We start from the raw sequence: 27,331 nt of genomic DNA, 5'->3' as shown, positions 1-27,331 counted from the left end.
GGAGTTATAGCCCCCCCTGGAGAAAACTCCACCAGCCGCCACTGGATCTACATGAAGCTGACTTGTGTTAGTGTGTGATGTCGTCTGAATAGTGTCTGGTATATTTCACACAGTATATCTGCTCTGCTGTGGGATGACTGTAATGATACCAGTGCTGAGAGCGAGTCTGAACATGGTTCAACTGGTTTTGCTCTGTCCACTGTGATGCCATTGTTGAGTGATCTTCTTCTTTGTGTCCTTGTAGGTTTGACCAGTGAATTAGCATTAGCTGTTTGTAGAATATATATATATATATATATGTTCTTCAAAGCTTCTCTACTGGCTCCCCATTCAGACCCTTTGAGACATCTCATTCCATTAAGAACCATCTTTTTTCCTCTCTCTTATTTCTATGTTCATTCCAGGTTTGTGTCAAATAAAACCCCAGATATTGAAATGTGTTGACCTGATCTAACTGTTCCACATTCATCTTTAAACCAGCCTCGCTCATCTTCTTTCTACAAAACATCACTACTTTAGTTTTTTCCACTGAAAACCTGAATCCCCATGAATATGAGCATTTCTCTACCATCCTGATTACATTTCGTATCTTCCCTTGGATTAGTGTTGAGTTTTTACCTCTTGTCCATGAAGCCCCATCATCAGCAGATGATGCTTTTCCTATATCAGAACTTATGTCTGAGTACACATCCTTAATCATGATGGAAAAAAGTATTGGGCTGATCACACTGCCCTGAGGCGCTCCGTTATCTACCTTATACCTGGTCCATGTGGTTGTTCCCATCTTTACCTGGATATATCTATCAAAAATAAAGGTTTGAATCCAATTCAAAGTTCTTCCTGTTGTTCCCATTTTGTCTAGTTAACCATTAAACCCTCTTTCCATATATCATAAGCTGTCTCCACATAAAGAACTCTGCCATTCTAAATTCTTTCTTCATTTGAGCTTCCCTAGTTTCTGTCTCTGAACAGATTGGATCCATTGTTCCCCTCCCTTTCCTAAAACCACTCTGATGAGGAGATAACAAACCTCTCCTCTCTAGATGGAATGTCCTTCTCTCACCGATCATCCTTTCCATTATTTTTCCAACATCTAAGTAAGTGCTCTGGGTCTGCAGCTCGTTGGAGTTGTCGGGTCCTTTCCTGGTTTTATTATAGGAATGATGATTGCTTCTTTCCAGCTCGTGGGTAATCTTCCCTCTTCCCATATTTTATTATATATCCCTAAAAGCTGGTGTTGTGTCTGTTTTCCCAAGTGTTTTAACATTATATAACACATTTGGTCTTTTCCCTGGAGATGTTAACCCAGTTTCTCCTGTGGCTCTCCTCATCTCTTGTAAAGTAAAAGGTGCATCCATCACACCACTCGTGCTTTCTCTTCTCTGTATAATCCCTGGATTTGCTCGTCTACTTTCTTCCCTCCGTCGCTTCCTTTCCTGGGTTAGATTGTCAGAACTGTGAATTTCTGAAAACATCTCAACCATTATTTCTGCCTTGTCTTCATTTGTTATTGCTGTTTTCTCTCCAACTTTTAATATTGGGTACTGCCACTCTCTCCGGATTCCCCTCATCTTTTCTTATCGTTCTCCATACATTGTTTATAGGAGTTGATCTGCCTTTTTTATTCCAGAATTCTCTCCAACTTTCTCTCTTTGCTTCCTTCACCACTTTCCTTACTTGAGCCTGTTATATTCAATGAGCTTTGTTAAATAGTGGGTTCTCTTTAATTCTTTAAAAACTCCAATTCTTTCTTTAATGGTTCTACTACACTCCTCTGTCCACCAGGGTGCTGCTCTCCTACTCATTGTCCCTTTGCTTCTAGGGATTGATAACTCTGCTGCTTTTCAAACAATTCCTCTGAACTTTTCTTCCACTTTTTCTATCTCTTGGCTTTGATCTATTTCCCCATTTCCCTCCTTACATAAGTAGTGAAACTGATCCCACCTAGCTTTACTGAATATCCACGTCACTTCTCTTCCTTCTACTTTCACTTCACGGTCTATGTGTATGTTACTGAATATTGGGTAGTGGTCACTTCCAATTGTTGAGTCTTCCCGTACTTCCCTCTCACATTTCCCTGCCACCTCACTTGAATCCAGTGTCAGATCTAGTGCTAGTCTGTCCTTGTATCTGCTTGAGTTAACTGATTTCTAGTTTCCTGCATGGGTTATAGTCATTTATGTTAAACTGTCCTTCATTTGTCCACATTTCTACCACAATGTCTTCTTCTTCTTCTTTCCTCTTACTGACATCTCTGATGACATATGTTCCTTGATAAATCTAGTGCACCCCCCCTCTTTCCTATCAACCGCAGTATAATTGAGGATTCTAAAATCCAGATTTGGTTTCATGTCTCTTGCACACAAACATCGTCTGATACTGATTTATAATCTGATTTATGATGATTGATTCGTACAGTTTTTGAGCTCTTGTCCATTTGCCACCAAACTCCTTGCATCATCTCTCACCTCCTCCCAAGTCTCTTCATTCATGTTCAGATGATTTGCAGCTGCTTGTACTATTATTTGTTTTCTTTCCGTTTTTCATTTGGTTTCCATCGTAGCATTTATGACTCCTGCTATAAAAGTGACTCGTTTCTTTAACTCACACTTTGCCCTCTTGGTTGTTCTTGCTGTTTAATGTGTTGTTCTTCATTTGTGTGTCTTCACTCTCTCTCCTCTGGTTCACCATCTTGACAGCATCTGCAGATGTGATTTAGTTTTGTACCCTGACCTGTTGAATCTCTACCTCCCTCTTCATGACTTCACATCCTCCATATGCCACACTATGGTTTCCTCCACAGTGACAACAGTTTGGTTCCATCCCTTCCCCACACTGTTCATCCTCATGATCCTCACCACATCTAGCACACCTTCTCTTCCTTCACATGTCAGAGCAGCATGACCAGATCTTTGACAGCTGAAGCATCTTACTGGTCTTGGTATATATTCCCTCTCTGTGTGTGTCATGTATCCCAACACTACTTTCTTTGGGAGAATTTCTTCCTCAGATTCCATCAATATGCTTTAAACACCTCTCACCTTCTCTAGAGGCCTGTAATCTCTGTGCATCCTTCAGTTTCCCACCTTTCAGATCTGTCTCCACCTCACTCACACCGTCACCACGGTCTTCACCTTGAATGATGCCCCCTGGTGGTGAGTGTTTTAGTTAAAGTGAGAGCAGAGTGGAGGAGGACACAGAAACTCCAGCTCGGTACAAACCAACCTTCTGATCATTGAGCAGCTGTGGACCAGAGACAAACTGACCGGCAGAGAATTTTAACTTGAATGAAGTGGAAAAGTTTTATTTCATGTAAAAATAATAAAATGATTCATTGAAACAAAGCAGCCACAAGATTTTACAAGTGAATAAAAAACTGAGGTTTGAAAGAAACGTTTTCGTGATGATCAAACTGGATTTCGTGGTTTTCCTGCAGCAGTTGAATTAAATGAAGAATTGAAGCTGAGATTTTCGACCTTCTACCATTAAACAGTGAAACATCAAAAGTTAGAAACTCAAACTCAGGTCAGATCCATCAGCTGCGACTTTACAGAGAAGATCTCATCTGACGTCATTCAAGAAAACACGTCAAATAAAACTGTTCAAATTTAATTAAATAGTTTTAAAATATAAGACGCTCGTCTGAACTCAGCAGTTATTAATTTATAACAGCGACTGCTCACAGCTTCATGTCCCCACCAGTAGATAGAATTTCACTTTCTACATTTGAAAGTTACATTTGCATTAAATCTGCATATTTTTCTGCACATAACTTGGAAATATTTACAACTTTGACTTTTCTGTGTCAAAGGACAGAGCAGCAGCAGATCCACTGATGATGCTCTGTCACACAGGAACACACAGGGAGGAAGGTGGACTGGACACTGTGTGACAGCTGATCTCAGAGCAGCTCACCTCCTCTGATTCCTCTGGAGCTCTGTCTCCACTCTGCCTCCCAGCAACAAGGACCAGTCAGAGCCGCTCTACACACAAGCTGCTGCTGCTTCAGCCTCTGGATCATCAGGACACAGCTCAGCCTCCGTCCACACACACTGTCCTCTTCACACTGTCCTCTTCACACTGTCCTCTTCACATCAACCTAAACAAAGATCCTGGCCTCCATCTGTTGAGAGAAGAAGACATCAGTGTTGACAGAGACTCACTTCATCAGCTGTGAGTCAGTGATGCAGCACATCCAGTATAAAGAGCAGCAGGGACTTCAGTCCTGTTCAGAGGTGGAGCAGCTTCCTCTCTGCTTCATGTTCACGTGTTGGAATGAACACGCTAAGAGCTGCACACACTTTGACCATCACGTGTGTTTCCTCTGCATGTGAAAGTGCAGAGTGGACACTTGAGAGGTGGATTTCCTGCTGTTACAGGTGAAGACATGTTTCACATAAAAAGGGCGGGGTTTACTGCGTATGACCAATCACAGACATGGACAGTTTGACTGACAGCAGAGTTTGAATCCCATGATGTGGTCTCTATGATGAGCTTTAGTTGGACACACTCTGTCTCTGAGGACACACACTGACTCTGAGGACACACTCTGACTCTGAGGACACACTCTGACTCTGAGGACACACTGTCTCTGAGGACACACTCTGTCTCTGAGGACACACACTGTCTCTGAGGACACACTCTGTCTCTGAGGACACACACTGTCTCTGAGGACACACACTGTCTCTGAGGACACACTCTGTCTCTGAGGACACACACTGTCTCTGAGGACACACTCTGTCTCTGAGGACACACTCTGTCTCTGAGGACACACTGTCTCTGAGGACACACTCTGTCTCTGAGGACACACACTGTCTCTGAGGACACACTCTGTCTCTGAGGACACTCTGTCTCTGAGGACACACTGTCTCTGAGGACACTGTGGTTCAAACCTCTGACGTCACTACTCAATAAAAACACATGGAGCTATTTTCAGGGACCTGACTGAGAGCATCTGGTATTTTGGTGACAGGATGAGTCTGGAGAGATTGAGATGTACTGGGTGTGTTAGTGGCTGAGATCAACTGAACCAACCAGACGTTGGTTTAAACTTCTCTTCTCCGTCCCTTTAAGGAGAGTGTGCACCACACAACAGTGGAGAGTCACGCTGGTCAGTGGGCGGAGCTTTTATACGGGTTGATCTCCAACTTAACCTGCTTCGGAGCATGTTAGCCGTTCATCATCAGTTACCATGGTGATTTAACCCGATAAGAAGTGAACGAGCTTCGTAGGACTGAAAAAACTAAACCTGAAGTTAACCTGATAACCACAAATCCTGCTTCGTAGTACAGACCCTGGATCTGTACTGTGATACTGACTGTGTTTAGTAAAATACTGATGAAAGCAGCGTGGACTGACTCCAACCATCTACTGACCTCAGAGTCTCCAGTCGACAGTCTGAACTCTGCTCTAGATCAAGCAGCTCCTTCACTCCTGAGTCCTGCAGCTCGTTGAAGCTCAGATCCAGTTCTCTCAGATGAGAGGGGTTTGACCTCAGAGCTGAAGCCAGAGAAGAACAGCTGATCTCTGACAGTCTGCAGCTCTTCAACCTGGATAAAGAATAAAACTTAACTGTAAAATAAACTGAGTTCATGTGTGAAAATAACAAATATTCATGTCAGCACAGACTCATAACATGGAAGATAAATATGAAATCAGACATGTTGGACTAAAGACGAGTCCTGATTCAGTAACACAGACTCTCAACATGCTGCTGACCTCAGTCCAGTCTGTGACCTGAAGATAAATATCACATCAGACATGTTGGACCATTGTTTCATTCATCACCTTCTTCTCTGTGTGTTTGGTCCCTGAGTAGCTTTGTGTCATTAAACACTGTTTAAAGTAGAGATGGCTCCTGACAGTCACTTCCTGTTTGGTTCTATACTCATCAACTGTCCAACCTGCTTCAATAAGAACGTGTCTTATTGTTGAGAACCTGAGGAGGACGAGTGCTCGGCCTCAGTCCACATGTTATTCACTGACACTAGTGATCAGGAGCAGGTGTGTGCAGGTGAATGGAGTTGGGCTGATGAGGTGGACGTGACTGACAGGCTGGGTGAGGGACAGATGACTGAGGGACAGTGAGCAGAGCAGAACTGAGACAATTCAATTTAAATAGATAATGACCAAATAAGAAGGAACGTTGGAAAAGTGAACATTCAAGGATTTAAGGACCTGACCTCAGAGTCTCCAGTCGACAGTTTGGACTCTCCAGTCCAGCACACAGCAGCTTCACTACTGAGTCCTGCAGGATGTTTCTACTCAGATCCAGTTCTCTCAGATGTGAGGGGTCTGACTTCAGAGCTGAAGCCACGACTTCACAGTGAATCTCTGAGAGTCCACAACCACCGAGTCTGTAATTAAAGAAAATATCAAATCTGTGAGAATAAAATCAGAAAACACAACATTCATACAACACGTGATCATGTGACCCTCACCCTGGTAAATCCTCTTTTTGCCTCATGAACATTTTATCTTAAAAACACCTCAAGAGAATCCTTTCAGATCTGGTACAAGCGTTCATTCAGACTAACAAAGTGGCAGAGGATGTGTTCACTGATTCAACATGTTATTGATCATGTCTGGACTCACAGAGCCTTCCTGCAGTTCCTCACAGCTGGGATCAGTCTCCGTCGACCCTGGTCTGATGTGTTGAACTTCTCCAAGACCAACTCATCCAGAACCTCCTCTGACATCTGCAGCATGTAGGCCAGAGCTGAGCAGTGGATCTCAGAGAGTTTCGTCTTAGATTTGTTCTCTGACGTCAGGAACTGTTGCATCTGCTGATGTACTGAGTGGTCGTTCATCTCAGTCAGACAGTGGAAGATGTTGATGCTTCTGTCAGGAGAAATGTCATCACTCTTTATCTTCTTCAGGTTGTTGATGATTCTCTGGATGATCTCTGGATTGTTCTCTGTCCGACCCAGCAGGCCTCCTAAGACTCTCTGGATGATCTTTGGATTGTTCTCTGTCCGACCCAGCAGGCCTCCTAAGACTCTCTGGTTGGACTCCAGACTGAGGCCGTGAAGGAAGCGAACAAACAGATCCAGGTGACCATTTTTACTGGTGAGGGATTTCTCCATGGTTCTCTTCAGGAGGTCATCCAGGGAGAAGGTACCGTCTGTGTTCCCATATGTTCCCAAGAAGTTCTTGAGTTCTTCTGTGTGTGTGTAACAGTGGAACATGTAGACTGCAGCCAGAAACTCCTGAACGCTCAGATGAACAAAGCAGTAGACTGATTTCTGGAAGATCACACACTCTCTTCTGAAGATCTCAGTACAAACTCCTGAGTACACCGAGGCCTCTGTGACATTAAGACCACACTGCTCCAGGTCTTCTTGGTAGAACATGATGTTTCCTTCCTCCAGATGTTTAAGCGCCAGCCTCCCCAGCTTCAGAAGAACGTCCCTGTCAGCCTCCGTCAGCTGCTGTGGACTCGTCTCATGTCCTCCACCGTACTTGTTGTTCTTCCTCTTTGTCTGAACCAGCAGGAAGTGTGAGTACAGGTCCGTCAGGGTCTTGGGCAGCTCTCCTCTCTGGTCTGTGGTCAACATGTGCTCCAGAACTGTAGCACTGATCCAGCAGAAGACTGGGATTTGACACATGATGTGGAGGCTCCTGGACGTCTTGATGTGTGAGATGATTCTGCTGCTCAGCTCCTCATCACTGAATCTCCTCCTGAAGTACTCCTCCTTCTGGGCGTCAGTGAAGCCTCGTACTTCTGTCACCCTGTCAACACATGTAGGAGGGATCTGATTGGCCGCCGCAGGTCTGGAGGTTATCCAGACGAGAGCCGAGGGAAGCAGATTCCCCTGGATGAGGTTTGTCAGCAGCACGTTGACTGATGACCTCTGTGTGACCTCAGACACGACCTCCCTGTGGTTGAAGTCCAGAGAAAGTCTGCTTTCATCCAGGCCGTCAAAGATGATCAAAGGTTCACAGACAGCGAGCGTCTCTGCCGTGAGCTTCTGTAATGTTGGATGGAAAACACGGAGCAGCGTGAGAAGACTGTGCTGCTCGTCTTTCACCAGGTTCAGCTCCCTGAACGAAAGCACAACCAGCAGACCCACATCTTGGTTTTCTAAACCCTCTGCCCAGTCCAGAGTGAACTTCTGCACCGAGAAGGTTTTTCCAACGCCAGCGACGCCGTTGGTCAGGACGACTCTGATGCTGCTCTGCTGGTCAGTGAAGGCTTTAAAGATCTCGTGGCACTTGATGGGAGTGTCGTGGAGGCTCTTCCTCTTGGAAGCCGTCTCAAGCTGCCTCACCTCATGTTCAGTATTAACCTCTTCACTCTGTCCCTCTGTGATGTAGAGCTCAGTGTAGATCCTGTTGAGGAGGGTTCTACTTCCTGTTTCCTCAGTTCCTTCAGTCACATGTTCACATCTCCTCCTCAGACTGATCTTATGTTGGTCTAAAACCTCCTGCAGACCCCGATCTGCTGAAAGACAAGAAACAATGTGAGACTAAAGACAGAGAATCTGAGAATCTGCTGATTGTTTTCATCAGATACAGAAAAACTAGAGAAAATCAAAGCTTTTGAACTTTGTGCTTTTATAACCAAGTGAAATGTTGATGCTGTATGAAGGAACAAAATCAAACATGTGCTGTTGTCAGAAGTGAAGACATCAGCAGACACATGTACAGTGCTGCTCTGACCGGCTGTCTGAGCTCCAGCTCCTCTTCTGGATCTTTGTCCACACTGGGGACAGGAGGAGTCTCCTGAAGAACCAGACTGGTCCCAGTATGAGGTGATGCACTGTCTGCAGAACCAGTGTCCACAGCTGGTGGAGACTGGATCCTTCAGGACGTCCTGACACGAAGCACAGCGGGACGACTGCTCCTCCTCAGAAACATGACTCCTCCTCCTCTCTCTGTGAAGACATGTCCTGATAAGTCAAATGTCACAGTCACAGGTCGTCATCACTTCTGTCAAGGAGGTTTTGTTTCCACCCTGTATGTTTGTGTGTTGGTTGGTTGGTTCGTTAGTGGGATTATAAAAACCACTGAACAGATCACCAGTAAACTTGGTGAAGGATGTGTTCTGTGAACCAGATGTTCAGAGGACTGATGTTTATGAGTGAGTGAAATTTGGTGCAGATCCAAATAAAAATGAGTATGTAGTGAATTTCAAAGTGGTTTCATCAGGAGCGTGTTGGGCCTTGGTGGAGGTCTGAGCTCTTTGAGGGATTCTGAGAGATTAGTCACCAATTTCAATGAAGCTGTGTCCTAATGCAGGGGCCACACTAGAGGAAACTACATCCTCTTCAGATCAGTTCACAGTAGAAACAGTCTCTTACTTTGTGTGTGAGGGTCCAGGTTCATAACTGAACAATGGAGGATGTTCTTTGGACCGGTCACTCTTCAGAGACACACAGCTGAACTCTGGAGACTCTGCTCTGTCCTCTTCCTCCTCATAACCACTCATCTTCAGTCTGAGAGGAAAGACACTGACACTGACTGTGATCTCAAACACACACAATGAAGACAGGTACGTAAATTCACTTTTTCTTCAAATATAACAAAGTCAACCTCCTACACTGTCTCCCTGTTGTCATGGTAACCTGAGACAGTTGAAGGTTTATTGTGTTGGACTCAGTCGATCACAGTGTCGAGTCAAACTGTTGATTGACTGACAGAAGTTCATCCTGACTCTTCTTCTCTCGACAGTCCACGTGTAGAAAAACTGACTCAGAGTCTGTGACAGTAAAATAAAACTAGACTGAAAGTATTTAAATATAAAGTATTTAAATATAAAGTATTTAAATATAAAGTATTTAAATATAAAGTATTTTAATATAAATTATTTAAATATAAAGTATTTATATATAAAGTATTTATATATAAAGTATTTATATATAAAGTATTTTAATATAAAGTATTTTAATATAAAGTATTTAAATTTAAAGTATTTTAATATAAATTATTTAATATAAAGTATTTATATATAAAGTATTTTAATATAAGGTATTTAAATATAAAGTATTTATATATAAAGTATTTTAATATAAAGTATTTTAATATAAGGTATTTAAATATAAAGTATTTATATATTAAGTATTTAAATATAAAGTATTTAAATATAAAGTATTTAAATATAAAGTATTTTAATATAAGGTATTTAAATATAAAGTATTTAAATATTAAGTATTTTAATATAAAGTATTTAAATATAAAGTATTTAAATATAAAGTATTTATATATAAAGTATTTAAATATAAAGTATTTTAATATAAAGTATTTATATATAAAGTATTTAAATATAAAGTATTTTAATATAAAGTGTATAAATATAAAGTATTTATATATAAAGTATTTTAATATAAAGTGTATAAATATAAAGTATTTATATATATAGTATTTAAATATAAAGTATTTATATATAAAGTATTTATATATAAAGTATTTATATATATAGTATTTAAATATAAAGTATATAAATATTAAGTATTTATATATAAAATATTTTAATATAAATGTTTAAATATAAAGTATTTAAATATAAAGTATTTATATATAAATTATTTTAATATAAAGTATTTAAATATAAAGTATATAAATATAAAGGATTTATATATAAAGTATTTATATATAAAGTATTTATATATAAAGTATTTAAATAAAGGGTCTTTTCTGGGTAAAGAAAATTACATTTCATACAATTGAGATGAAACGAACTGGTGAAAACATCATGAGGATTCTTCTACATTAGATTTCTGCCAATAGTTCCCTTTCACCTGAATCTTACACACTGGAGCTTTAAGTATAAATCAATACGATCCTGCTGGAGACTGAGGTGAGGACCGCCTCTACTCATTTACATATGGACACAGAAATACACAAGACATGTATTTGGTTCTTATTTATCTATGTAAGTATTTCTGATTGTATTATTGATTTATACTTCAGTCATTGTGCTCCTCCATACTATTAGAGACAGAGGGACTCAGTATGTTTCTATGTCGCAGCAGTAAAAACTCGCTCTTGAACTTGTGACCACTGCGTCTCTGTCCAAGTGATTTTCAGCTGTCCCCATCGTCCCCAAACTTTTGTCCTGAAGCGGGAGAATAATGAACGCGAGGAATAATAGTGTGTGTGCCACGCAATGCATGAATGAATAATATGAAGGATTCATATGAATGTTGCTCGAACACTCACCAGCCTCAAACTTCACGTTTCCTCCTTCTGCTCCTCAAAGTTCAACTGAGAGTGTGTGTGTGTGTGTGTGATATAAGTGTTTGCTCTCTGCAGTTACTGGAGATCACATGACTGTGTGTGTTTGTGTATGACTGTTTGCTCTCTGCTGTGTTAAACATTGTTTTGTCACTCGGTCATTTCATTGCCCTTGATGCTCAGTGAGCTGGGATCTACATGAAGCTGACTTGTGTTAGTGTGTGATGTCGTCTGAATAGTGTCTGGTATATTTCATACAGTATATCTGCTCTGCTGTGGGAGGACTGTAATGATACCAGTGCTGAGAGCGAGTCTGAACATGGTTCAACTGGTTTTGCTCTGTCCACTGTGATGCCATTGTTGAGTGATCTTCTTCTTTGTGTCCTTGTAGGTTTGACCAGTGAATTAGCATTAGCTGTTTGTAGAATATATATATAAATATATATATATATATCTATATATATATATATATATATATATGTTCTTCAAAGCTTTTCTACTGGCTCCCCATTCAGACCCTTTGAGACATCTCATTCCATTAAGAACCATCTTTTTTCCTCTCTCTTATTTCTATGTTCATTCCAGGTTTGTGTCAAATAAAACCCCAGATATTGAAATGTGTTGACCTGATCTAACTGTTCCACATACATCTTTAAACCAGCCTCGCTCATCTTCTTTCTACAAAACATCACTACTTTTGTTTTTTCCACTGAAAACCTGAATCCCCATGAATATGAGCATTTCTCTACCATCCTGATTACATTTCCTATCTTCCCTTGGATTAGTGTTAAGTTTTTACCTCTTGTCCATGAAGCCCCATCATCAGCAGATGATGCTTTTCCTATATCAGAACTTATGTCTGAGTACACATCCTTAATCATGATGGAAAAAAGTATTGGGCTGATCACACTGCCCTGAGGCGCTCCGTTATCTATTATACCTGGTCCATGTGGTTGTTCCCATCTTTACCTGGATATATCTATCAAAAATAAAGGTTTGAATCCAATTCAAAGTTCTTCCTGTTGTTCCCATTTTGTCTAGTTAACCATTAAACCCTCTTTCCATATATCATAAGCCGTCTCCACATAAAGAACTCTGCCATTCTAAATTCTTTCTTCATTTGAGCTTCCCTAGTTTCTGTCTCTGAACAGATTGGATCCATTGTTCCCCTCCCTTTCCTAAAACCACTCTGATGAGGAGATAACAAACCTCTCCTCTCTAGATGGAATGTCCTTCTCTCACCGATCATCCTTTCCATTATTTTTCCAACATCTAAGTAAGTGCTCTGGGTCTGCAGCTCGTTGGAGTTGTCGGGTCCTTTCCTGGTTTTATTATAGGAATGATGATTGCTTCTTTCCAGCTCGTGGGTAATCTTCCCTCTTCCCATATTTTATTATATATCCCTAAAAGCTGGTGTTCTGTCTGTTTTCCCAAGTGTTTTAACATTATATAACACATTTGCTCTTTTCTCTGGAGATGTTAACCCAGTTTCTCCTGTGGCTCTCCTCATCTCTTGTAAAGTAAAAGGTGCATCCATCACACCACTTGTGCTTTCTCTTCTCTGTATAATCCCTGGATTTGCTCGTCTACTTTCTTCCCTCCGTCGCTTCCTTTCCTGGGTTAGATTGTCAGAACTGTGAATTTCTGCAAACATCTCAACCATTATTTCTGCCTTGTCTTCATTCGTTCTTTCTGTTTTCTCTCCAACTTTTAATATTGGGTACTGCCACTCTCTCCGGATTCCCCTCGTCTTTTCTTATCGTTCTCCATACATTGTTTATAGGAGTTGATCTGCCTTTTTTATTCCAGAATTCTCTCCGACTTTCTCTCTTTGCTTCCTTCACCACTTTCCTTACTTGAGCCTTTTATATTCAATGAGCTTTGTTAAATAGTGGGTTCTCTTTAATTCTTTAAAAACTCTATTTCTTTCTTTAATGGTTCTACTACACTCCTCTGTTCACCAGGGTGCTGCTCTCCTACTCATTGTCCCTTTGCTTCTAGGGATTGATAACTCTGCTGCTTTTCAAACAATTCCTCTGAACTTTTCTTCCACTTTTTCTATCTCTTGGCTTTGATCTATTTCCCCATTTCCCTCCTTACATAAGTAGTGAAACTGATCCCACCTAGCTTTACTGAATATCCACGTCACTTCTCTTCCTTCTACTTTCACTTCACGGTCTATGTGTATGTTACTGAATATTGGGTAGTGGTCACTTCCAATTGTTGAGTCTTCCCATACTTCCCTCTCACATTTCCCTGCCACCTCACTTGAATCCAGTGTCAGATCTAGTGCTAGTCTGTCCTTGTATCTGCTTGAGTTAACTGATTTCTAGTTTCCTGCATGGGTTATAGTCATTTATGTTAAACTGTCCTTCATTTGTCCACATTTCTACCACAATGTCTTCTTCTTCCTCTTACTGACATCTCTGAGGACATATGTTCCTTGATAAATCTAGTGCACCCCCCCCCCCCTCTTTCCTATCAACCGCAGTATAATTGAGGATTCTAAAATCCAGATTTGGTTTCATGTCTCTTGCACACAAACATCGTCTGATACTGATTTATAATCTGATTTATGATGATTGATTCATACAGTTTTTGAGCTCTTGTCCATTTGCCACCAAACTCCTTGCATCATCTCTCACCTCCTCCCAAGTCTCTTCATTCATGTTCAGATGATTTGCAGCTGCTTGTACTATTATTTGTTTTCTTTCCGTTTTTCATTTGGTTTCCATCGTAGCATTTATGACTCCTGCTATAAAAGTGACTCGTTTCTTTAACTCACACTTTGCCCTCTTGGTTGTTCTTGCTGTTTAATGTGTTGTTCTTCATTTGTGTGTCTTCACTCTCTCTCCTCTGGTTCACCATCTTGACAGCATCTGCAGATGTGATTTAGTTTTGTACCCTGACCTGTTGAATCTCTACCTCCCTCTTCATGACTTCACAGCCTCCATGTGCCACACTATGGTTTCCTCCACAGTGACAACAGTTTGGTTCCATCCCTTCCCCACACTGTTCATCCTCATGATCCTCACCACATCTAGCACACCTTCTCTTCCTTCACATGTCAGAGCAGCATGACCAGATCTTTGACAGCTGAAGCATCTTACTGGTCTTGGTATATATTCCCTCTCTGTGTGTGTCATGTATCCCAACACTACTTTCTTTGGGAGAATTTCTTCCTCAAATTCCATCAATATGCTTTAAACACCTCTCACCTTCTCTAGAGGCCTGTAATCTCTGTGCATCCTTCAGTTTCCCACCTTTCAGATCTGTTTCCACCTCACTCACACCGTCACCACGGTCTTCACCTTGAATGATGCCCCCTGGTGGTGAGTGTTCATTAGTTAAAGTGAGAGCAGAGTGGAGGAGGACACAGAATCTCCAGCTCGGTACAAACCAACCTTCTGATCATTGAGCAGCTGTGGACCAGAGACAAACTGACCGGCAGAGAATTTTAACTTGAATGAAGTGGAGAAGTTTTATTTTCATGTAAAAATAATAAAATGATTCATTGAAACAAAACAGCTACAAGATTTTACAAGTGAATAAAAAAATCTGAGGTTTGAAAGAAACGTTTTCGTGATGATCAAACTGGATTTCGTGGTTTTCCTGCAGCAGTTGAATTAAATGAAGAATTGAAGCTGAGATTTTCGACCTTCTACCATTAAACAGTGAAACATCAAAAGTTAGAAACTCAAACTCAGGTCAGATCCATCAGCTGCGACTTTACAGAGAAGATCTCATCTGACGTCACTTAAGAAAACACTTCAAATAAAACTGTTCAAATTTAATTAAATAGTTTTAAAATATAAGACACTTGTCTGAACTCAGCAGTTATTTATTGATAACAGGACTGCTCACAGCTTCATGTCCCCACCAGTGTGACGCTGAGCCGTGAGGAAGGTCGATGCTTGATGATGTAAAATCAAGATGAAGGTTTTAGAAAGGTCATAAAAAGTAGGTCACAAACAGTTCAGGTCATAAATGGCTTAAACATGGATAGAAATGTTTTCCACTACAAAATAGTTTCCCACCACACTTAGTAATTGTTTCCAGGACAGAGGCCTGCAGCCGTCAGAGTTATTGTTAGTTTTTTATGTGTCTCTGTGTCCATTTTACCGTGAACATAAAAACAACACGTTGACTTTAAAAGAGTAAAGTTTAAGAACTTTTCACAGTTTCAGTGAACTGCTCGTTTATTTAGTTGTTACATGTTGCCACCACAAGGTGTCGCTGTAGTATCTGAATTATCTTCCATTAACGCTTCGCGGGTCGCGGGGAGGTTTGTCCCTGTGCAGTTTCCGTAGTTGTAGCAGAAACATGGCGTCGGACAGTGACAGCGACGAGGACTTCGTGACTTTCGGAACTCCGCTGGAGCCTCTGGAGGAAGGTACGGGGAATTGAACCCCTCGGTGGTCTGCCCGCCTGCACCCGCACACCGCCCCGAGGTTCAATGAGGAAATAAAACCGCTGCGACGTTTCCAGCGTCACTAAAACATGATGCTAAGCTAACTAGCAGGTGGCTAACAGCAGTCTGCGCTGTTCGCTCCGCTCCTGTTTGTAAACCAGACTTCATTCATTATTCGTTTCGACACAATGAGCCAAGTTTTGCAAAACGTGTTGAAGCAACGGGCCAAAACTGTAACTGATCCTACATTTCTAAAAGGAAGTGGGTTCCCTCCTTTTTATCGTGGAGTTTTTAAACCATGGGCCCTATTTCACCATAAAAGCTGCCCAAACACTGACTCTCTGTGCTGGTTGTTGAGAGAACCATTCATCCACGGAGCCAGACTCGATGTCAGCACCAACACAACACCCGGCCTGATGGCGGCGCTCACACGGTCTGAGACTCGGACCTTCCAGCAGCTGGTGGATGCAGTGGGGCCGACACTAAATGACACCCAGGCCCTGGGCTCTCTGCTGGGGCTGCAGTCTACCCGGGTGGCCCAGAGGATCCTGGAGCTCTGGACCCAGAGGCTCTCTGAAGAAGAGCGGAGCCTCCTGAGGGGCCACCAAAGCAAAGAGATGGAACCTGATGCTGCAGACCCCTACCCTGAAATCACCCTGAGCCCAGGGCTGGGGGAGAAGACCGGCCCCCTACTCACTGTAGTAAATGAACAAAACCCGACCCCACACAGAGGTGACCAAGAAACCCTCTACAGGAACTGTGTAAAGAGCATCCACCAGTCCGGACTGAGCAACAGGCCCCCCACTGTGTGGTCCCAGAGGTGGGGTGGAAATGGACCCAGCCCACAGTGGAGGATTTTACATAAACCTCCTCTAAAAAAACGGACCGGCGACCTCCAGTGGAGAATTTTACACGGTGCCGTTGCTTCCAACGCTTTTATTTCTGTTCTTAATCCCACTGTTCTAAATAAAAGTCCATTTTGCGATCTGCGTGAGACTGTCTATCACGTTTTTACAGAGTGCAGGAGACTCACAAGCCTCTTCTCTCTTTTAACCACGGTTTTTACTCTTTCTAATGTCATTTTTACTGAGAAGGTTTTTATCATGGGAGCTGGCCACAACAAATTTAATACAGAGAAGTGGCAGCTCCTAAACTTCCTCTCAGGTGAAGTCAAACTGGCAATTTATATCAGCAGAAAGAACATGGTGGAGAACAGGGAAGGGCAGGAAGCAAAGGCAGTGTGGGTGACAAACCTCCGAGCAAGACTCAGACTCGAGTTCCATTTTTTTAAACATGTCTCTGATCTGGAGTCTTTTAAAAAATGCTGCTGTTTTAAAAACATTGTCTGCACTGTAACTGACGATCAGCCGTCTTTCCCACACTCTTTAACTGATTGATGTATTTTTATAATTATTCTATTTACATGAGCACTTTATTTTAAGAACTTGTAACAATGAAAATATGTAAATAAAGTTTTTGTAAAAATCTAAAAATATCTCTATCTCTCTATCCATCTCTCTATCTCTCTATCATTCCAAGGCTGGACTTATTTTGTTGGTGTTCTTGGACCACAGCTCCCATGAGTCTTTGTTTTATGGTTAGTTAACTTTATTGTTCCACAGGAAAACACACACACACACACACACACACGTGTGAAGTGGAAAATGTTAAATAAAGAAATTATTCATTGAAACAAATAAGTATTTGTGAATAAATGTACATAGATAGATAGATATAATATGATATATAGTATAGGTATAATATATGCATATAAATTCTTGACTATACACAATATACATACAATAGATAATATACTATGAATTAGAGTATGTAAATAGAATGTGCTAAAAGACAAGAGTATTGTATAAAAAGATAAATAATATCACACAGTAATAACACATATCACATATGAAGTAAATGTTCCAGTATTGGAGCGGAGTGTTGTACAGGGTACACAGTGCAGAGGTGACAGGTAGAATTAGTGCAGTTCTGTGATTATGAACACATGTATGAAGAATCCAGAGAGAATACAAATCATAAAACTATGTTATTAAACTATGTAGATGTCAAACTTCACCATTTGACAAATTCAATTAAAACAACCTCAGCTTCTGAAAATATTATATATTATAATAATATATTTTTTTAATGTGAAAAAGTTCTGCACCTCGTCATTATCTTTTCTTCTTTATTTACATCGACTCTTAGAAATCACTGTTGACTATATACTTCAATGTACTGAGCATTTTATTTACAGCCTGGTCTCATCAATCTGTGTTCAAATAACACCACTTTACACTTTCTGATTAACTGCAGTGCTCATGGTTTTCACATGGTTGTTAGTTCTCCACACAACATGCTAACATGCTAACATGCTGCCGTCAGTGGGATCAGGGTGAAATAGTTTTAAAACATAAGACGCTCGTCTGAACTCAGCAGTTATTTATTTATAACAGCGACTGCTCACAGCTTCATGTCCCCACCAGTAGATAGAATGTCACTTTCTACATTTGAAAGTTACATTTGCATTAAATCTGCATATTTTTCTGCACATAACTTGGAAATATTTACAACTTTGACTTTTCTGTGTCAAAGGACAGAGCAGCAGCAGATCCACTGATGATGCTGTGTCACACAGGAACACACAGGGAGGACGGTGGACTGGACACTGTGTGACAGCTGATCTCAGAGCAGCTCACCTCCTCTGATTCCTCTGGAGCTCTGTCTCCACTCTGCCTCCCAGCAACAAGGCCCAGTCAGAGCCGCTCTACACACAAGCTGCTGCTGCTTCAGCCTCTGGATCATCAGGACACAGCTCAGCCTCCGTCCACACACACTGTCCTCTTCACACTGTCCTCTTCACACTCACCTAGAGAAAGATCCTGTCCTCCATCTGTTGAGAGAAGAAGACATCAGTGTTGACAGAGACTCACTTCATCAGCTGTGAGTCAGTGATGCAGCACATCCAGTATAAAGAGCAGCAGGGACTTCAGTCCTGTTCAGAGGTGGAGCAGCTTCCTCTCTGCTTCATGTTCACGTGTTGGAATGAACACGCTAAGAGCTGCACACACTTTGACCATCACGTGTGTTTCCTCTGCATGTGAAAGTGCAGAGTGGACACTTGAGAGGTGGATTTCCTGCTGTCACAGGTGAAGACATGTTTCACTGTGTGTTGATGAACATGTGCTCCTGACAAACTGTCAGTGGACAGATGAGACAGATGGACCTCAGCAGAGCTTCTGCTCTGTAGAGACAGCTCATGGTTACCATGGTGATGATGCTTCTCTGAGGCTTCAGTCACACTGATCTCAGAGCTGTGACAAAGAGCCAACTGATCAGTTGTTCACTGATGAAGTGAGAGAACAAAGTGAGGACTCTCTGAGGACACACTCTGTCTCTGAAGTTAACCTGATAACCACAAATCCTGCTTCGTAGTACAGACCCTGGATCTTTACTGTGATACTGACTGTGTTTAGTAAAATACTGATGAAAGCAGCGTGGACTGACTCCAAACATCTACTGACCTCAGAGTCTCCAGTCGACAGTCTGAACTCTGCTGTAGATCAAGCAGCTCCTTCACTTCTGAGACCTTCAGCTTGTTGTAGCTCAGATCCAGTTCTCTCAGATGAGAGGGGTTTGACCTCAGAGCTGAAGCCAGAGAAGAACAGCTGATCTCTGACAGACTGCCGCTCTTCAACCTGAATAAAGAATAAAACTTAGCTGTAAATTAAACTGAGTTCATGTGTGAAAATAACAAATATTCATGTCAGCACAGACTCATAACATGGAAGATAAATATGAAATCAGACATGTTGGACTAAAGACGAGTCCTGATTCAGTAACAATATATTATTTGGACCCGGTCTCTGTCCTGCAGATCAGTTTAGGAAATCCAGAACTAAACACAGATGAGTTTTAACAAGTAGCTGAATATTTAAAATGTCAAATTAATTCATGAATTCAAGTTATGTATGAAGAGGAATTATGTTAAATTAGAATTAAATGAGATAAATCGTGTATAAATGTTGTGTTATAGATATGAGATCTACAAAAGTCAGTCAGTGAACTGACCTCAGAGTCTCCAGTGGACAGGTTGGACTCTGTAGAAGACCACACAGCTCCTTCACTCCTGAGTCCTGCAGCTTGTTGAAGCTCAGATCCAGTTTTTTCAGATGAGAGGGGTTTGACCTCAGAGCTGAAGCCAGAGAAGAACAGCTGATCTCTGACAGACTGCAGCCCTCCAACCTGAATAAATAATAACAATAATAAACTTTATTTATAAAGTACTTTTTAAAAACAGAGTTTACAAAGTGCTTTGACAGCAAATCAAGAAAAGTCAATAAAACCTTGAACACATAAAAGCCGTAATATGACAATAGAGATAAAAGAACAAGTACATCAAAGGTGAAAATGATAAAAACACATCACATCAAAGCAAGTCTATAAAAATGGGTTTTAAGAAGTGACTGAAAAGACGTCACTGACTCTGACTTATCTCCTCAGGTGGGCCGTTCCAAAGCCGAGGGGCCCTGATGGTAAAAGCAAGGTCACGGTTTAGTTTTCAACCTGGACTTTGGAACAGCAGGATCCACCTGAGGATCTAAGGCTGCGTGCAGGCACATACAGGCTCAAGAGTTCTGTGATGTAGTTTGGGGCCAGATGCTTTAAAAGTGATCAGTCAAATCTGAAAATCAATTCTAAAACGGACAGGGAGTCAATGGAGAGAAGCGAGGATCAGGGTGATGTGATGTTGATGTTTAATACCAGTGAGAAGCTGCTGCTCTGAACTAGTTGGAGGCAGGAGAGTGACTTTTGTCTTCTTCCAGAGAGGAGGGAGTTACAGGAGTCCAGTCTAGAGAAGACTAGTATCAAGTATAAAGGATTCAACTCAACTGTCAATTAAACTGAGTCCATGTGTGAAAATAAAGGACTTTGACTAAACATCACTGTCGCTGTTTTCAGACCTGAAGTCTGACTCAAGTTCTGGACATTTTCTGGAACTTTTCCTGCAGCCTCCGAGTAAAGTTTCTGAGTGAGTCCATGTGAGAATAGAGCAGGTAAATGTCCCGAGGATTCACAGAGAGCGAGTGGACGTGTTGATGACGGACACAAACATGTGACGGACGTGAGACTGAAAGAATGAAAATATCTCAGGATGAAGAAGAAGAGACACGTAGAAGACGAAGATGTCAACTTGGAAAGACCAGGAGATTCCATAGGTTTTGGTGATAAGGGCCGACGCCGGTGTGGATGAGCTGTAAACAACCACACTGATCTTTCCACAGCAGAGGTTAGACGTCATGTCCCGCCTCCTGCTGCTCCTCCCGTTCTTCATATGTGAAAGACAAACTCCAGAAAATGTCCAGACACTATTTTACAGAGTTCAAGACTGAAAACAGCTTGAAAGTCCTCGTGTCCTCGAGGTTCATTTGTTGGTAATATGTAACTTCACCACTAGATGTCTCTAAACATCTTGCTGGACATCTTCAGGAGTCGTACATGTGAACGTGGACAAGTGGACTACGTTCACATGTAGGACACCTGGAGACGTCACTAAATCCTTCACAGTGAACCTGTAACTTAACGTAACCATGGTTATCATGGAGATATGAGTTTTGGCTCCACCCCTCGTCTGAATGTCCCCACATGTTCCTGTTGCTGTGAACGAGTCTGACCCGGACAATCTCCTGCTGCTGCTTCAGCTCCAGAAAATGTCTGCACACAATTTTCTGAACATGTTCCACAGTTGATGTGTATGATCATGTTTTCTTGAATTGGCGATGATCTGAGCCGCAGTTTGACCAGTTGAAAGTGGAGCAGGGAGGCCTGAGTAACACGTGTGTACAGGGCGCTGTCTATACTTACATACTTTATATTCAAATACTTTATATTTACACACTTTATACTCAGATACTTTGTATTTAAATATGCAACATGCAAAATGACACTTCACCATAAGATGTCACTAAATTCGACACACTGAAGCTTTCACATCAAAACAAGATGTCTGACCTCAGAGTCTCCAGTGGACAGGTTGGACTCTGTAGAAAACCACACAGCTCCTTCACTCCTGAGTCCTGCAGCTTGTTGTAGCTCAGATCCAGTTCTCTCAGATGAGAGGGGTTTGACCTCAGAGCTGAAGCCAGAGAAGAACAGCTGATCTCTGACAGACTGCAGCCCTTCAACCTGGATAAAGAAATGTGAATATTTGAATGTGTCCTCCTGTTATTGTGGATCGTCATCATGTCAACACAGACTCTCAACATGCTGCTGACCTCAGTCCAGTCTGTGACCTGAAGATAAATATCACATCAGACATGTTGGACCATTGTTTCATTCATCACCTTCTTCTCCGTGTGTTTGGTCACTGAGTAGGTTTGTGTCATTAAACACTGTTTAAAGTAGAGATGGCTCCTGACAGTCACTTCCTGTTTGGTTCTATACTCATCAACTGTCCAACGTGCTTCAATAAGAACGTGTCTTATTGTTGAGAACCTGAGGAGGACGAGTGCTCGGCCTCAGTCCACATGTTATTCACTGACACTAGTGATCAGGAGCAGGTGTGTGCAGGTGAATGGAGTTGGGCTGATGAGGTGGACGTGACTGACAGGCTGGGTGAGGGACAGACGACTGAGGGACAGTGAGCAGAGCAGAACTGAGACAATTCAATTTAAATAGATAATGACCAAATAAGAAGGAACGTTGGAAAAGTGAACATTCAGGGATTTAAGGACCTGACCTCAGAGTCTCCAGTCGACAGTTTGGACTCTCCAGTCCAGCACACAGCAGCTTCACTCCTGAGTCCTTAAGGATGTTTCTACTCAGAACCAGTTCTCTCAGATGTGAGGGGTCTGACTTCAGAGCTGAAGCCACGACTTCACAGTGAGTCTCTGAGAGTCCACAACCACCGAGTCTGTAATTAAAGAAAATATCAAATCTGTGAGAATAAAATCAGAAAACACAACATTCATACAACACGTGATCATGTGACCCTCACCCTGGTAAATCCTCTTTTTGCCTCATGAACATTTTATCTTAAAAACACCTCAAGAGAATCCTTTCAGATCTGGTACAAGCTTCATTCAAACTAACAAAGTGGCAGAGGATGTGTTCACTGATTCAACATGTTATTGATCATGTCTGGACTCACAGAGCCTTCCTGCAGTTCCTCACAGCTGGGATCAGTCTCCGTCGACCCTGGTATGATGTGTTGAACTTCTCCAGGTCCAACTCATCCAGAACCTCCTCTGACATCTGCAGCATGTAGGCCAGAGCTGAGCAGTGGATCTCAGAGAGTTTCTTCTTTGATTTGTTCTCTGACGTCAGGAACTGTTGCATCTGCTGATGTACTGAGTGGTCGTTCATCTCAGTCAGACAGTGGAAGATGTTGATGCTTCTCTCAGGAGAAATGTCATCACTCTGCATCTTCTTCAGGTTGTTGATGATTCTCTGGATGATCTCTGGATTGTTCTCTGTCCGACCCAGCAGGCCTCCTAAGACTCTCTGGTTGGACTCCAGACTGAGGCCGTGAAGGAAGCGAACAAACAGATCCAGATGACCATTTTTACTGGTGAGGGATTTCTCCATGGTTCTCTTCAGGAGGTCCTCCAGGGAGAAGGTGTTGTCTGTGTTCCCATATGTTCCCAAGAAGTTCTTGAGTTCTTCTGTGTGTGTGTAACAGTGGAACATGTAGACTGCAGCCAGAAACTCCTGAACGCTCAGATGAACAAAGCAGTAGACTGATTTGTGGAAGATCACACACTCTCTTCTGAAGATCTCAGTACAAACTCCTGAGTACACCGAGGCCTCTGTGACATTAAGACCATACTGCTCCAGGTCTTCTTGGTAGAACATGATGTTTCCTTCCTCCAGATGTTTAAGTGCCAGCCTCCCCAGCTTCAGAAGAACGTCCCTGTCAGCCTCCGTCAGCTGCTGTGGACTCGTCTGATGTCCTCCACCGTACTTGTTGTTCTTCCTCTTTGTCCGAACCAGCAGGAAGTGTGAGTACAGGTCCGTCAGGGTCTTGGGCAGCTCTCCTCTCTGGTCTGTGGTCAACATGTGCTCCAGAACTGTAGCACTGATCCAGCAGAAGACTGGGATTTGACACATGATGTGGAGGCTCCTGGACGTCTTGATGTGTGAGATGATTCTGCTGCTCAGCTCCTCATCACTGAATCTCCTCCTGAAGTACTCCTCCTTCTGGGCGTCAGTGAAGCCTCGTACTTCTGTCACCCTGTCAACACATGTAGGAGGGATCTGATTGGCCGCCGCAGGTCTGGAGGTTATCCAGACGAGAGCCGAGGGAAGCAGATTCCCCTGGATGAGGTTTGTCAGCAGCACGTTGACTGATGACCTCTGTGTGACCTCAGACACGACCTCCCTGTGGTTGAAGTCCAGAGAAAGTTTGCTTTCATCCAGGCCGTCAAAGATGATCAAAGGTTTACAGACAGCGAGCGTCTCTGCCGTGAGCTTCTGTAATGTTGGATGGAAAACACGGAGCAGCGTGAGAAGACTGTGCTGCTCGTCTCTCACCAGGTTCAGCTCCCTGAACGAAAGCACAACCAGCAGACCCACATCTTGGTTTTCTAAACCCTCTGCCCAGTCCAGAGTGAACTTCTGCACCGAGAAGGTTTTTCCAACGCCAGCGACGCCGTTGGTCAGGACGACTCTGATGCTGCTCTGCTGGTCAGTGAAGGCTTTAAAGATGTCGTGGCACTTGATGGGAGTGTCGTTGAGGCTCTTCCTCTTGGAAGCTGTCTCAAGCTGCCTCACCTCATGTTGAGTATTAACCTCTTCACTCTGTCCCTCTGTGATGTAGAGCTCAGTGTAGATCCTGTTGAGGAGGGTTCTACTTCCTGTTTCCTCAGTTCCTTCAGTCACATGTTCACATCTCCTCCTCAGACTGATCTTATGTTGGTCTAAAACCTCCTGCAGACCCCGATCTGCTGAAAGACAAGAAACAATGTCAGAGACAGAGAATCTGAGAATCTGCTGATTGTTTTCATCAGATACAGAAAAACTAGAGAAAATCAAAGCTTTTGAACTTTGTGCTTTTATAACCAAGTGAAATGTTGATGCTGTATGAAGGAACAAAATCAAACATGTGCTGTTGTCAGAAGTGAAGACATCAGCAGACACATGTACAGTGCTGCTCTGACCGGCTGTCTGAGCTCCAGCTCCTCTTCGGGATCTTTTTCCACACTGGGGACAGGAGGAGTCTCCTGAAGAACCAGACTGGTCCCAGTATGAGGTGATGCACTGTCTGCAGAACCAGTGTCCACAGCTGGTGGAGACTGGATCCTTCAGGACGTCCTGACACAAAGCACAGCGGGACGACTGCTCCTCCTCAGAAACATGACTCCTCTTCCTCTCTCTGTGAAGACATGTCCTGATAAGTCAAATGTCACAGTCACAGGTCGTCATCACTTCTGTCAAGGAGGTTTTGTTTCCACCCTGTATGTTTGTGTGTTGGTTGGTTGGTTCGTTAGTGGGATTATAAAAACCACTGAACAGATCACCAGTAAACTTGGTGAAGGATGTGTTCTGTGAACCAGATGTTCAGAGGACTGATGTTTATGAGTGAGTGAAATTTGGTGCAGATCCAAATAAAAATGAGTATGTAGTGAATTTCAAAGTGGTTTCATCAGGAGCGTGTTGGGCCTTGGTGGAGGTCTGAGCTCTTTGAGGGATTCTGAGAGATTAGTCACCAATTTCAATGAAGCTGTGTCCTAATGCAGGGGCCACACTAGAGGAAACTACATCCTCTTCAGATCAGTTCACAGTAGAAACAGTCTCTTACTTTGTGTGTGAGGGTCCAGGTTCATTACTGAACAATGGAGGTTGATGTTTGGACTGGTCACTCTTCAGAGACACACAGCTGAACTCTGGAGACTCTGCTCTGTCCTCTTCCTCCTCATAACCACTCATCTTCATTCTGAGATGAAAGACACTGACACTGACTGTGATCTCAAACACACACAATGAAGACAGGTACGTAAATTCAGTTTTTCTTCCAATATAACAAAGTCAACCTCCTACACTGTCTCCCTGTTGTCATGGTAACCTGAGACAGTTGAAGGTTTATTGTGTTGGACTCAGTCGATCACAGTGTCGAGTCAAACTGTTGATTGACTGACAGAAGTTCATCCTGACTCTTCTTCTCTCGACAGTCCACGTGTAGAAAAACTGACTCAGAGTCTGTGACAGTAAAATAAAACTAGACTGAAAGTATTTAAATATAAAGTATTTAAATATAAAGTATTTAAATATAAAGTATTTATATAGAAAGTATTTAAATATAAAGTGTTTAACTATAAATTATTTAAATATAAATTATTTAAATATAAAGTATTTTAATATAAAGTATTTATATATAAAGTATTTTAATATCAATTATTTCAATATAAATTATTTAAATATAAAGTATTTAAATATAAATTATTTAAATATAAAGTATTTTAATATACAGTATTTAAATATTAAGTATTTATATATAAAATATTTTAATATAAATGTTTTAATATAAAGTATTCAAATATAAATTATTTAATTATAAAGTATTTATATATAAAGTATTTAAATATAAAGTATTTTAATATAAAGTATTTATATATATATAAAGTATTTAAATTTAAAGTATTTAAATATAAAGTATTTATATATAAAGTATTTAAATATAAAGTATTTATACATAAAGTATTTAAATATAAAGTATTTATATATAAAGTATTTATATATATATATATATAAAGTATTTTAATATAAAGTATTTATACATAAAGTATTTAAATATAAAGTATTTATATATAAAGTATTTATATATATATATATATAAAGTATTTTAATATAAAGTATTTATATATAAAGTATTTTAATATAAAGTATTTATATATAAAGTATTTAAATATATATATATATATAAAGTATTTAAATATAAAGTATTTATACATAAAGTATTTAAATATAAAGTATTTATATATAAAGTATTTATATATATATATATATAAAGTATTTTAATATAAAGTATTTATATATAAAGTATTTATATATATATATATATAAAGTATTTAAATATAAAGTATTTATACATAAAGTATTTAAATATAAAGTATTTATATATAAAGTATTTATATATATATATATAAAGTATTTTAATATAAAGTATTTATATATAAAGTATTTTATATAAAGTATTTATATATAAAGTATTTATATATAAAGTATTTAAATATAAAGTATTTATACATAAAGTATTTAAATATAAAGTATTTTAATATAAAGTATTTATACATAAAGTATTTAAATATAAAGTATTTTAATATTAAGTATTTATATATAAAGTATTTCAATAAAGGGTCTTTTCTGGGTAAAGAAAATGACATTTCATACAATTGAGATGAAACGAACTGGTGAAAACATCATGAGGATTCTTCTACATTAGATTTCTGCCAATAGTTCCCTTTCACCTGAATCTTACACACTGGAGCTTTAAGTATAAATCAATACGATCCTGCTGGAGACTGAGGTGAGGACCGCCTCTACTCATTTACATATGGACACAGAAATACACAAGACATGTATTTGGTTCTTATTTATCTATGTAAGTATTTCTGATTGTATTATTGATTTATACTTCAGTCATTGTGCTCCTCCATACTATTAGAGACAGAGGGACTCAGTATGTTTCTATGTCGCAGCAGTAAAAACTCGCTCTTGAACTTGTGACCACTGCGTCTCTGTCCAAGT

General features: G+C 40.9%; 2 protein-coding genes and 2 long non-coding RNA genes across 5 annotated transcripts in view; 2 read left to right on the top strand and 2 right to left on the bottom strand.

Moving 5' to 3' along the window:
* Positions 1–833, top strand: part of LOC138411217 (uncharacterized) — a 1,720-nt gene extending 887 nt beyond the window's left edge. Inside the window, exon 2 of the long non-coding RNA XR_011243874.1 lies at positions 1–833. This exon is cut by the window's left edge and continues 465 nt beyond it. This is a non-coding gene — a long non-coding RNA (uncharacterized lncRNA).
* Positions 1–27,331, bottom strand: part of LOC138411123 (NACHT, LRR and PYD domains-containing protein 14-like) — a 153,180-nt gene that overhangs the window by 25,395 nt on the left and 100,454 nt on the right. Inside the window, exons 14-15 of one of the 2 annotated variants that reach the window (XM_069529949.1) lie at positions 21,599–21,772; positions 19,658–19,831 (exon numbers count right to left, since the gene is read on the bottom strand). In XM_069529949.1, coding sequence (XP_069386050.1) covers positions 19,658–19,831; positions 21,599–21,772 — 348 coding nt within the window. The remainder of the gene's footprint in view (positions 1–19,657; positions 19,832–21,598; positions 21,773–27,331) is intronic. The other variant, XM_069529956.1, reaches the window with a different exon arrangement.
* LOC138411186 (NLR family CARD domain-containing protein 3-like) lies at positions 3,284–11,207 on the bottom strand. The gene is made up of 7 exons (XM_069530404.1): positions 11,161–11,207; positions 9,303–9,437; positions 8,662–8,891; positions 6,595–8,440; positions 6,183–6,356; positions 5,376–5,549; positions 3,284–4,123 (listed from the first exon to the last, which is right to left on the bottom strand). Exons 2-7 carry the CDS (start codon positions 9,428–9,430, stop codon positions 4,090–4,092), a joined length of 2,586 nt encoding a protein of 861 aa, XP_069386505.1. The 5' UTR covers positions 9,431–9,437; positions 11,161–11,207; the 3' UTR covers positions 3,284–4,089.
* On the top strand, positions 15,146–20,527 carry LOC138411220 (uncharacterized). The gene is made up of 2 exons (XR_011243878.1): positions 15,146–15,568; positions 20,090–20,527. It is a non-coding gene; the product is annotated as an uncharacterized lncRNA (long non-coding RNA).

Source organism: Paralichthys olivaceus, chromosome 1 (genome assembly GCF_024713975.1).
Source record: "Paralichthys olivaceus isolate ysfri-2021 chromosome 1, ASM2471397v2, whole genome shotgun sequence".
NCBI lineage: Eukaryota > Metazoa > Chordata > Actinopteri > Pleuronectiformes > Paralichthyidae > Paralichthys > Paralichthys olivaceus.
Note: the sequence above shows the minus strand (reverse complement) of the source record. Positions and strands in the feature narration are given on the sequence as shown.